We start from the raw sequence: 12,722 nt of genomic DNA on the forward strand, positions 1-12,722 counted from the left end.
AAGGAATTTGCAAACACGAAACCAGCCCTACAGGAAATCTTGAAAGGGGTCCTCTAAGCAAAGAGAGAGCGTAAAAGCAACATAGACCAGAAAGGAACACAGACAATATACAGTAACAGTCACCTTACAGGCAATACAATGGCACTAAATTCCTATCTTTCAATAGTTACCCTGAATGTAAATGGGCTAAATGCCCCAATCAAAAGACACAGGCTATCAGACTGGATTAAAAAACAAGATCCATCGATATGCTGTCTGCAAGAGACTCATATTAGAACCAAAGACACCCCCAGATTGAAAGTGAGGGGGTGGAAAACCATTTACCATGCTAATGGACACCAAAAGAAAGCTGGGGTGGCAATCCTTATATCAGACAAATTAGATTTTAAACCAAAGACTGTAATAAGAGATGAGGAAGGACATTATATCCTACTTAAAGGATCTATCCAACAAGAAGATCTAACAATTGTAAATATCTATGCCCCTAACATGGGAGCAGCCAATTATATAAGGCAATTAATAACAAAAGCAAAGAAACATATCGACAACAATACAATAATAGTGGGGGACTTTAACACCCCCCTCACTGAAATGGACAGATCGTCTAAGCAAAAGATCAACAAGGAAATAAAGACTTTAAATGACACACTGGACCAAATGGACTTCACAGACATATTCAGAACATTCCATCCCAAAGCAACGGAATACACATTCTTCTCTAGTGCCCATGGAACATTCTCCAGAATAGATCACATCCTAGGTCATAAATCAGGTCTCAACCGGTACCAAAAGATTGGGATCATTCCCTGCCTAGTTTCAGACCACAATGCTTTGAAACTAGAACTCAATCACAAGAGGAAAGTCGGAAAGAACTCAAATACGTGGAGGCTAAAGAGCATCCTACTGAAGAATGAATGGGTCAACCAGGAAATTAAAGAAGAATTAAAAAAATACATGGAAACCAATGAAAATGAAAACACAACTATTCAAAATCTTTGGGATGCAGCAAAGGCAGTCCTAAGAGGAAAGTATATAGCAATACAAGCCTTTCTCGAGAAACAAGAAAGGTCTCAAGTACACAACCTAACCCTATACCTAAAGGAGCTGGAGAAAGAACAGCAAATAAAGCCTAAACCCAGCAGGAGAAGAGACATAATAAAGATCAGAGCAGAAATCAATGAAATAGAAACCAAAAGAACAGTAGAACAGATCAACGAAACTAGGAGCTGGTTCTTTGAAAGAATTAACAAGATTGATAAACCCCTGGCCAGACTTATCAAAAAGAGAAGAGAAATGACCCAAATCAACAAAATCATGAATGAAAGAGGAGAGATCACAACCAACACCAAAGAAATACAAACAATTATAAGAACATATTATGAGCAACTCTATGGCAGCAAATTAGATAACCTGGAAGAAATGGATGCATTCCTAGAGATGTATCAACTACCAGAACTGAAGCAGGATGAAATAGAAAACCTGAACAGACCTATAACCACTAAGGAAATTGAAGCAGTCATCAAAAATCTCCCAAAAAATAAAAGCCCAGGGCCAGATGGCTTCCCAGGGGAATTCTACCAAACATTTAAAGAAGAATTAATACCTATTCTTCTGAAACTGTTCCAAAAAATAAAAATGGAAGGAAAACTTCCAAACTCATTTTATGAGGCCAGCATTACCTTGATCCCAAAACCAGACAAAGACCCCATCAAAAAAGAGAATTACAGACCAATATCCCTGATGAACATGGATGCAAAAATTCTCACCAAAATACTAGCCAATAGGATCCAACAGTACATTAAAAGGATTATTCACCATGACCAAGTGGGATTTATCCCTGGGCTGCAAGGTTGGTTCAACATCCGCAAATCAATCAATGTGATACATTACATTAACAAAAGAAAGAACAAGAATCATATGATCCTCTCAATAGATGCAGAAAAAGCTTTTGACAAAGTACAGCATCCTTTCTTGATCAAAACTCTTCAGAGTATAGGGATAGATTGTACATACCTCAATATCATAAAAGCCATCTATGAAAAACCCACAGCAAATACCATTCTCAATGGGGAAAAACTGAGAGCTTTCCCCCTAAGGTCAGGAATGCGGCAGGGATGTCCACTATCACCACTGCTATTCAACATAGTATTGGAAGTCCTAGCCACAGCAATCAGACAACAAAAAGAAATCAAAGGCATCTAAATTGGCAAAGAAGTCAAACTCTCACTCTTTGCAGATGATATGATACTTTATGTGGAAAACCCAAAAGATTCCACCCCAAAACTGCTAAAACTCATACAGGAATTCAGTAAAGTGGCAGGATATAAAATCAATGCACAGAAGTCAGTGGCATTCCTATACACCAACAACAAGACAGAAGAAAGAGAAATTAAGGAGTCGATCCCATTTACAATTGCACCCAAAACCATAAGATACCTAGGAATAAATCTAACCAAAGAGACAAAGGATTTGTACTCAGAAAACTATAAAATACTCATGAAAGAAATTGAGGAAGACACAAAGAAATGGAAAAACGTTCCATGCTCGTGGATTGGAAGAACAAATATTGTGAAGATGTCAATGCTACCTAGAGCAATCTACACATTCAATGCAATCCCCATCAAAATACCATCCACTTTTTTCAAAGAAATGGAACAAATCATCCTAAAATTTGTATGGAACCAGAAAAGACCCCGCATAGCCAGAGGAATGTTGAAAAAGAAAAGCAAAGTCGGCGGCATCACAATTCCGGACTTCCAGCTCTATTACAAAGCTGTCATCATCAAGACAGCATGGTACTGGCACAAAAACAGACACATGGATCAATGGAACAAAATAGAGAGCCCAGAAATGGACCCTCAACTCTATGGTCAACTCATCTTTGACAAAGCAGGAAAGAATGTCCAATGGAAAAAAGACAGTCTCTTCAACAAATGGTGTTGGGATAATTGGATAGCCACATGCAGAAGAATGAAACTGGACCATTTCCTTACACCACACACAAAAATAGACTCCAAATGGTTGAAAGACCTCAATGTGAGACAGGAGTCCATCAAAATCCTAAAGGAGAACACAGGCAGCAACCTCTTCGACCTGAGCCGAAGCAACTTCTTCCTAGAAACATCGCCAAAGGCCAGGGAAGCAAGGGCAAAAATGAACTATTGGGACTTCATCAAGATAAAAAGCTTTTGCAAAGCAAAGGAAACAGTCAACAAAACCAAAAGACAACCGACAGAATGGGAGAAGATATTTGCAAATGACCTATCAGATAAAGGGCTAGTATCCAAAATCTATAAAGAACTCATCAAACTCAACACCCAAAGAACAAAGAATCCAATCAAGAAATGGGCAGAAGACATGAACAGACATTTTTCCAAAGAAGACATCCAAATGGCCAACAGACACATGAAAAAGTGCTCAATATCGCTCGGCATCAGGGAAATCCAAATCAAAACCTCAATGAGATACCACCTCACACCAGTCAGAATGGCTAAAATTAACAAGTCAGGAAACGACAGATGTTGGCAGGGATGCGGAGAAAGGGGAACCCTCCTACACTGTTGGTGGGAATGCAAGCTGGTGCAGCCACTCTGGAAAACAGTATGGAGGTTCCTCAGAAAGTTGAAAATAGAGCTTCCATATGATCCAGCAATTGCACTACTGGGTATTTACCCCAAAGATACAAAAGTAGGGATCCGAAGGGGTACATGTACCCCGATGTTTATAGCAGCAATGTCCACAATAGCCAAACTGTGGAAAGAGCCAAGATGTCCATCGACAGATGAATGGATAAAGAAGATGTGGTATATATATATATACAATGGAATATTATGCAGCCATGAAAAGGAATGAGATCTTGCCATTTGCAACGACGTGGATGGAACTGGAGGGTATTATGTTGAGTGAAATAAGTCAAACAGAGAAAGACATGTATCATATGATCTCACTGATATGAGGAATTCTTAATCGCAGGAAACAAACTGAGGGTTGCTGGAGTGGGGGGTGGGGTGGGAGGGATGGGGTGACTGGGTGATAGACACTGGGTAGGGTAGGTGCTCTGGTAAGCGCTGTGAATTGTGCAAGACTGTTGAATCTCAGATCTGTACCTCTGAAACAAATAATGCAATATATGTTAAGAAAAAAAAAAGAAGAAGAAGAAGGTAGCGGGAGGGGAAGAATGAAGCAGGGGAAATCGGAGGGGTAGACAAACCATGAGAGACGATGGACTCTGAAAAACAAACTGAGGGTTCTAGAGGGGAGGGGGGTGGGAGGATGGGTTAGCCTGGTGGTGGGTATTGAGGAGGGCACATTCTGCATGGAGCACTGGGTGTTATGCACAAACAATGAATCATGGAACACTTCATCTAAAATTAATGATGTAATGTATGGGGATTAACATAAGAATTAAAAAATATATATATCATATACGTATATGATATATATATCATATACGTATATGATATATATATACATATCTTGAACCTTAAGCAATGGAAGAGCAGAATGAACATATCCATACACTTTTCAAGATGAAATTCAAAATTTCAATGGCACCTCATCCCAAACTCATACGCGTTTGTAACACTAGAAAACTCAAAATTATAATCAAAACTTTCAACTACAAAAATGATAATCAGTAGGAAGGCATTTAGATAAGGGACTGTAGATTGAATATACTGATATATTATTCTGATTTGTATCATGAAATCTTAAAAGCACTTACTTTTATTGTTTGGTTCTAAATAAATTATTCTGTGAACTCTAGATCTAAAATACAATTTTACCGTGATCCATTTGCATACAATATAATGAAGACTCGGCCTAGCGAATATGCCTCACAGAGATGGTAATTATCATAGTTTAGGCTGATCAAAGACTATCAGTTGGTTGGTTTTCTTCATATAATTAGCATATTTCTCTTTTTCCAAATTCCTGAATTTTTACTTCTATCCAGGATGAAATGAGGTTAAGATTATCATGAAACAGCTACTAATCAATATCCCTTGGTATTTTAATTCCATGAAGACTCTTGTTGATGCCTACTGGGCTTCTGGAATACCTCCTTCTGTGACTAGGGAATAGAGTCATCAGTTAATCTTAAAGTATAGGAAGGAGTATAACCATCATTCAGCACACTCTGGAACTAATCTTGAACACACTGTAGGATTAGCACACCAATGGTACCATTTCTTCCGCCAGACAATGAAGAGCTCGCCCTGGTGTCTATGTTTCATGCAAATGGACTTTAAATAAATATCTGCTCGTTTCTCCATGTTACTTCCTTGTTTTATAATCCCCAATCCCTGGATCTACTACTACTACTATTAGACTTCCTTCCTAATTTTTTTTTTTTTTTAACCAATAGCAAAGCATACTTCTCCAGTCTGGATCTATACATGAAACATAGTATATATGCTTCTTCATAAAAGGTAGGGAAGAGATTTTGGCTAATGCAGCCCTCCTTTTCCACTTACCTTGGCTCTACCAGTACTCTGAAGAATGTGCACTAAGGCACAGGCCAACTCCTCCTTATTTCTCACACTAATTACTGGTTCAAGGACAGAACACAGCATGGTGTAGTTGCTGGTGACAAATTCTGCAAATTCTTTGTATTGCTCCATAGGCAGAATGGTGATAGTTTGGAAACGTGATTTAATCCGAATAGAAGGTCCTCCTGTCTTTCCTTTGTTGGGTGTAGGGGTACTCACTGGATACCACTTTTCTACAAATTGGCGACCGGTCACACTGGCAGTGGGAATGTTGACTAGCCCTACATAATTATTCTTGTCTTTTTTCTTCTTTTTTTCCACATCTTTATAAATGTGAACTGTGATGCTATGAAGAGGTGGAAGGCTGTAGAATTCAAAATGTTCACCCCAGAAAATATTATCTGCTTTGGTCTTGCTGGTTGTACGAGCAAAGAGGGTATCATCAAGGCACAGTTCACAGAAATATTTCTTTTTAGGGGCAAGGTCCTTGGCTTCAATGATCCATAAACGAAGAACATTTTCAGCTCGTCTGCAATTGTCCTATAAAAAAGCAACAAAGTAGAGTTGGAAAGCTGAAGTCCCAGAAAAACAACATTTTCCTTTTAAAGTAGGTGATACTGACCAGGCACTTTATTAAGGGTAGTCATTAAATAATGAAAGGGATTGCTTTCCCTTTGTTCAGGATAATAGCAAGCTCTAAATAAGAAGATATTAGAATCTTAGCCTCATACACTCAATTTACTTGGGTTAAAAAAAATATCATCCTGTAATGTAAGTTCTAATATAGCCAGTCTAGTAGCAACTGGCCCAATTTATGCAAATAAAAGAAGGGATAAGTAGTTAAGAAACTAGTGTTCTAGTCCCACTTCTGTCATGCACCAGCTTCCGACCTGGGCACGTGATGTAACTTCTGAGTCTTCTTACCCACACCGGTAAAATCACAAAAATATCTGCAATAAGATTATTTTGAGTGTAAAGTGGCATAACACGTAAATAAAAATTAAGGTGTGATTGCCTCATTTATTTTCTATCAACTTACTGCTTACAGAGTTAGACGTTTCTTAGACACTCAAAGCCACTGTTACCTTATTTGGCTGAACTGTCCTACGAAGGTTTTCCATCCACTTATCTCTCTCTGAAGCAGAGTTACAGCTGAAGCATTTACTTCCACTTAAGTACGTAACCTTCAACATAAAGATTAGAGATTAGGAAAAGGAAACAGGGTTTGGGGGCTCTATTTTTGTAATTCTATCATTTATGAGTTAGGAATATGCTATGAACCCAAATCATAACACACAAAATGGAAATGATATTTGGTAGTTCTGTGATATCTCTATTCTACATCTGCATCTACTTTTTGTTCTCTCACGTAGGGAGCATCCGCACTCATTTCTGGGTAGGAGAACAAAAACCATTGAGAATTCAGGTCAGGAAACTAAAACTGGCCTTTGGTTCGGAAAGATCAAAAATTAAAAACCTTCCAGGCTTGAAAACAAATACACTCAATCCTGAGTGAATTAAGAAAATAATAACTGAAAATGCAAGAGAGCCTCTAAAATAGCTTGTCAAATTTCTTGGGACTGCCTTCGCTATAATATTACAGAAAGGGTACTCCATGAAAGTGAGAAGAATTAGCAGTACTGAATTAATGTTTTGGAATCCATTTCTCCTCCACTAGGCAACCGGCTTGTTCATTTCCAGTTACTGACCACTATTATCGTTGTCCTTTAAAAATGAACTATGCTCTTTATATACTTAGCACCTAACACTGGGCCTGGTACACAGCCTGTTGAACTGAGCTCCACAAATAGGGAAAATCCACGTGACTTTTGTAAAAAAGAACACCAATAACTGACCTGTTCGAATATTTCGAGTATGCTCACATATTAACTCAATCTATGGGTACAACCTAGTGAATCAGATCAGATTATGTGTACTGTTCAGTATGGTAGCTACTAGCCACATGTGGCTAGTGAACACCTCAAATGCAGCTAGTCCAAAACGAGATGTGTTGTAAACGTCAAATAGACATCAGCTTTTGAAGACTTAGCTTAAAAAAAAAAAAAAAAGAATGTAAAAAAATCTCATTGATAATTTTATATTAGTTACCTGTTAAAATGATGATATTTGGGTTTACTAAAATTTTCGATTTTAGATTACATATTTGGCTAGCATTATATTTCTGTTGGACAGGGTAGATCCATAAGAACAGGGGTCAAACACCTTTCAACTCCTACACGATCTATCACAGGATTCGTATTAGTCACTTAGTAAGTTCATGTTAATTAATTAAATCTTAACCCTAACAATCATACATACATACATATATGTATGTAATATAATATATATGTATGTATACGTATGTGTGTGTGTATTTATATGTAGTTTTACACTTTAAATTACAAATGGTCAATTGTGTATATTTAGTTTGGGAGGGAGAAATTACCTTATAAAAAGTGATGGTCATAATTTATTGGTGAAGAGCAATTTATTCATTCAAGAAATTAGGTACCTGCAATGTGCCAGGGACCGGGCTGTGTGCAGGGGATTACAAAAATAAATAAGACACAGCCTCAGATCTTGAACTGCCCAGGTTGTAGTTAGAAAAATTATGGTTTTGGGTTAATCTTCTCAAAGAATCATTAAAATTGGGGGCTTAGGTTTTCAGGAGAAAGATAACACAGTGGGTGATATCTTTATCAAAACTAAAAAATTATTGAACATAATAAAAAAATAAATAAAAGAATAAAAAGTGTTAAAAAAGGAAAAAAAAATGAAAAAATTAAAATACCAACTCAGTTAAGTTATTGTTAGGCTTGTGACCTCTGCCGAGAATATAATAAGAACCCATTTATTTTGAAAGCAGACTAGGCCAAAAGGATTGAGAAGCCATCATCAATAACTTTAATGACCAATATAATTAGATTAATAGATTTCCAACATTTTCCTATAAGTAGGCAATTTTCAGCAACTGAAAGTCACTTAAGACGATCAAATCATCAATACCATAATAATGAAATCATAAAATTACTGGATAGAAAATGTTTGGTGTTTAACCTCTCTTCCTTCTTTCTATACTTTTTACCTCAAAGCAGAAGTCTTGTCCAAGGACGCTACTATGGAGAGGTTTCACTGATACAGGCTCTCCTCTGCCAAGATCCAGACATTCCACTGCACTGCAAGGGCTCAGCAAGGACTCATGGGAACGTGACTCTTTTAGTTTAGGCAGACCACGAGCCCTAAAAGTAGAAAAAGATATTTTAGACAGTGTAACTACTTGGCCTACAAGAAAATGAAGGACTAATGCACTGGAAGCTAACAACAAATGTATAAATTCCTAAGGGAAAAGGAAATAAGGAGCAAATTAATAGTTAATCCATAATAATAATAATAGTAGCCATAGTCACATGGCACATATAAACCACATATGTATTTGTGTGTGTACACACATATACACACTTTTTTTTTTCAGTACAACACAAAAACATATTATAACTTTACCAGTCTCAAGGGAGTTCAAAAAGCTCCACTAGGGACATTGTTTTTATCCTCATTCCTATCTTGAAGATGAAGAAATACATACTATTCAAGGTAGCTTATATATTCTTTTTTCATGCAAAGGTATTATCAAAAGACATGTTTTATTTCTTTCCTTCTTTTTTTCACGTTATAGCTTGAACCTTTTCTCTCCTTCACAAAATAGTAGTGGCTGAACCCTCATTCTGTTTCTTTCTGCTTTGGCAGAATAAACACACTCACACACAGAGTCAAAGCCAAACTTTTCAGCACAAGACCCTGCCTTTCAAAAGATCTGATTTCCATCTCAATGCGGAATTCTTTTCTGGCAAGCATTTGGTCATATCCATGCTTTACTGTACAAACATGAATAAAGAATAAAACGCCCGAAGAAACCTCCCACCCTCGAAAGAAATGTTCAAACTCTCATCTAGAAGAACAAATCTTTGTCAACAACATTCAGGCATCCTGACCGATTCTGTTTCTCAGTTGTTTATAAAATTTTTTTGTTGTTGTTTTATTTTTTTAATTTTTAATTAACATATAATGTATTATGTTTCAGAGGTACAAGTCTGTGATTCATCAGTCTTACACAATTCACAGCACTCACTGTAGCACATACCCTCCCCAGTGTCCATCACCCAGCCACCCCCTCCCTCCCACCCCCCACCACTCCAGCAACCCTCAGTTTGTTTCCTCAGATTAAGAGTCTCTTATGGTTTGTTTAAAAAAGAATGTTGGGAATGACTCCTGCATGACAGGAGCTGGCCCCTCGCTGCCTTCCAGCTTGGGAAGAATTAACGAAGTCAAATGATACCAAGTAAAATATTCTTAGATCCAGAACTGGATAGCCAAGCAGTTTTACTCAGTAATTACAGAATTTATTGACTAAAATACCCAGAGTTAAATAGATATATGTTTCGAGTAGAACTACCCAGGAATAGGGATAAAAAGAAATGCCTGTGTAAAGACATTTGTTTTTGGAAAACACATTAAATAAGGAGCTTCACTTATTTCCTTGAAACGACTACGTTAACATTAGTATCAGAGTGGCTTTTGGTTAAATTATAAAGCAATGAGATACAGGAAGCGAGCACTAAAGGCAGCTCTTTGCCTTTTGTTTCCATTCTCACACTGTTTCATCAAGCTCCATACAGTAAGAAACACCTCAAGTAGTAAGACGTTGCATCCATTCTTCTTTCCACACACATGAAAAACAACTACCATTTAATGTTTACACTGAAAAACATGTGTTCTGATACTCAGCAGCCTTCCTAAGGTCAAAAAGCCAATATATGTATTTCCCATGGATAATACAAAGCATGTACAAAAGGGACAAATGCCACCGAATGTTTTGTACATGAAAATATAACAAGGTGACATTTCTTTCCCTTTGTCCTCTTGGACAAGACAATGACATGTTATATACTGCAAACACAGCACCGCAACTCTAACTAAAGGCTACAACAAATTTTACTTTCATATAATTACCATATAACCTTTCTCAGTATGTTTCATAGGGAGCCAGTGGAGCGAACAGGGTACTGCAACGTTTTTAAAACACATATAAAACAATCATTGCAGCCCCTTTTTCCCAGCAAGGGCTAAGGAAAGCTGCTCGTGCTCTGGGAAGGAGCCTCCCGATAGGAAAGATGAAGGCCTATTTGAAATCGAAGCAGGTCTGACAAAGGGCTTACTTTTATTTTGAAAATTCTCAAGGAAAATATTCTCAAAACAGAAATTAATTTTGTTTTCACCAGAACAAACGCCTACCTACATGAAGCAATTGTACAGCCACCCAGCAGCGCAACCCCAAACCATAGCGGAGCCGCATGTCCCGGCGTCGTGAGGCACTTTCTGCGCTACCTCAGACAACAACTCTCTACTTAGGAGACAAGAACCAACAGAAGAGACTTTCCCTGCTGCCTCCGGTGACTGATAACATCTTTGGATAAATGTTTTCCAGGTGTAATTTCAAGTCTCCAACAGAAGTCGAACAGAAACCCAAACAAGGCAACATGAAGTCATCTTCCAAAGAGGCAGCAGGATAGGTAATATTCCTTCTTCTCTTCCTCAGGCTGCATCCAGCCAGCCCCTCAGGTAACACAAACAAGGTTCTGGGCTCTAGGCTGGGCCTGTTGCCATGGTGCTCCACCTAGAAGGAGAGCAGGGCTGGGAGGCAGCAGGGAGAAGCTATCGTTTGAAGGACTCGGGAGCATGCTCTGCGAATGTGACCATTTTAATACAGGAAAGAAGGAATGGCAACGTCCCTACTCATTTCCACTCAGAGTTTCTCAAAGTCAAAGGCTGTAGGAAAAAAACAGAGGCAACTCTGTGGGTGGAGGAGAATCTCTTAACTCAGGGACAAATCTGAGCTTTGGCTCGCCTCCTCCGTGATTCCCTGCCCTCCACTAGAAGGTATTTGCTACATCCCACTTGCAAGAACAATCTTTCTCTCACATCTGTTCTATTTCTTTTGCAGTGTTTACCCTAGTTTAGTGTCCCTAGATAGTATTTTATATTAACTTATCTGGATTACACAATTTTTTTAAAAGAGAAAATTGGATAAAATTCTTATTCACTGTATTTCCAATGCTGAACAAATTTCATTTCAATTCGATACTCACGTCTAACTTCCAAATGCAGCCATCAACAGATATTACAACCAAGACATCTGGAATTAGAATTCAAAACTTCTCCTCGGTATTGAAATTGCAATTATTAATATGTAGTTCAGAACCTCCTATTGTTCAGCACGTATGTACGTGTGTATACACACATGTACACCCTCACACCCATGAATTGAACACCAAGGTCACTGGGATGTTCAACATTACTACTGAATAAATAAGCAAGCCCTACCTCTTTGGGAAGAAAGTCTCCGGGAAGACAGAAGTAATTCCCAGAGAAGCAGGATTACAGTAAACAGGAAGATCAAGCAGCCTGGGAATGGCTTGAGGTTGGGGGAAGGTATTATCTGGGTAAATATTTCTATGTAATAGCATTAGTAACTCAAGTCCCCTCTAAATCATGTTTACCTCCTCCTGTACCTTCATGTGAATGGATTTTTCTTAGATTTTCTAAGTAGAGAGTTTTAACAGCCCTGTATGCCACTGCAGGTACTTCTCTAATGTAAAGCAGAACGTGGATTTATTGAGAGAATAATTTGAGTTTAAAGCCATTTTTCCCAGTCCAGTCTGACAATGGCCTTCATCAAGGAACCCAGCCTTGAAAAGTGAACCTTGCGAATCCCTTGACGACTAGCCACGGTTCTCTTCCCACCACCTGCACTTCTACCCCCAACCCCCATCATCCCAAACACTATGTAAGAATAATTCAGGGCTCCAATATAATTATTTCTTGGTTTAATTGGGAAACTGCTTTCCAGAAGCAATTTTACTTTCAGTTAAGGAACATCATATTCTTTACATTTTTGTTTTAAGGTGAGCAAACAACCTTGATTGCTATGTAAACTCCAAGGCCTCTAGCAACGTGATAGGTAAGGGTTAACAATCTAATTGCTTTGCTGATGAAGATTACCTGCTGCTTCTGACCTATTTAAGAGATAAACTACAAGACAAGAGAAGCCTTCAATTACTCACTACAGTAATAAGTATTCCCTATCTTAAAATCAGTCTTAAAAGAAAAAAGTGAAGGGTTGGGGGATGGGGAGCCAATACACACACCACTGGATAGACTGATAGAAAAAAAAAAAAA

The 12,722-nt window shown here is 38.1% G+C and overlaps 1 protein-coding gene across 5 annotated transcripts in view; it reads right to left on the reverse strand.

Annotated features, from left to right (window-relative positions):
- Positions 1–12,722, reverse strand: part of RASAL2 (RAS protein activator like 2) — a 359,788-nt gene that overhangs the window by 35,420 nt on the left and 311,646 nt on the right. For all 5 annotated transcript variants that reach the window (XM_064594269.1, XM_064594270.1, XM_045877377.3 and 2 more), the window contains 3 exons: positions 8,575–8,728; positions 6,575–6,673; positions 5,475–6,029 (listed from right to left, as the gene is read on the reverse strand). In XM_064594269.1, the coding sequence (XP_064450339.1) occupies positions 5,475–6,029; positions 6,575–6,673; positions 8,575–8,728 (808 nt within the window). The remainder of the gene's footprint in view (positions 1–5,474; positions 6,030–6,574; positions 6,674–8,574; positions 8,729–12,722) is intronic.

Source organism: Mirounga angustirostris, unplaced genomic scaffold (assembly GCF_029215605.1).
Source record: "Mirounga angustirostris isolate CCGP_5_RB_7025 unplaced genomic scaffold, mMirAng1.0.hap1 SCAF_6, whole genome shotgun sequence".
Classification (NCBI taxonomy): Eukaryota; Metazoa; Chordata; class Mammalia; order Carnivora; family Phocidae; genus Mirounga; species Mirounga angustirostris.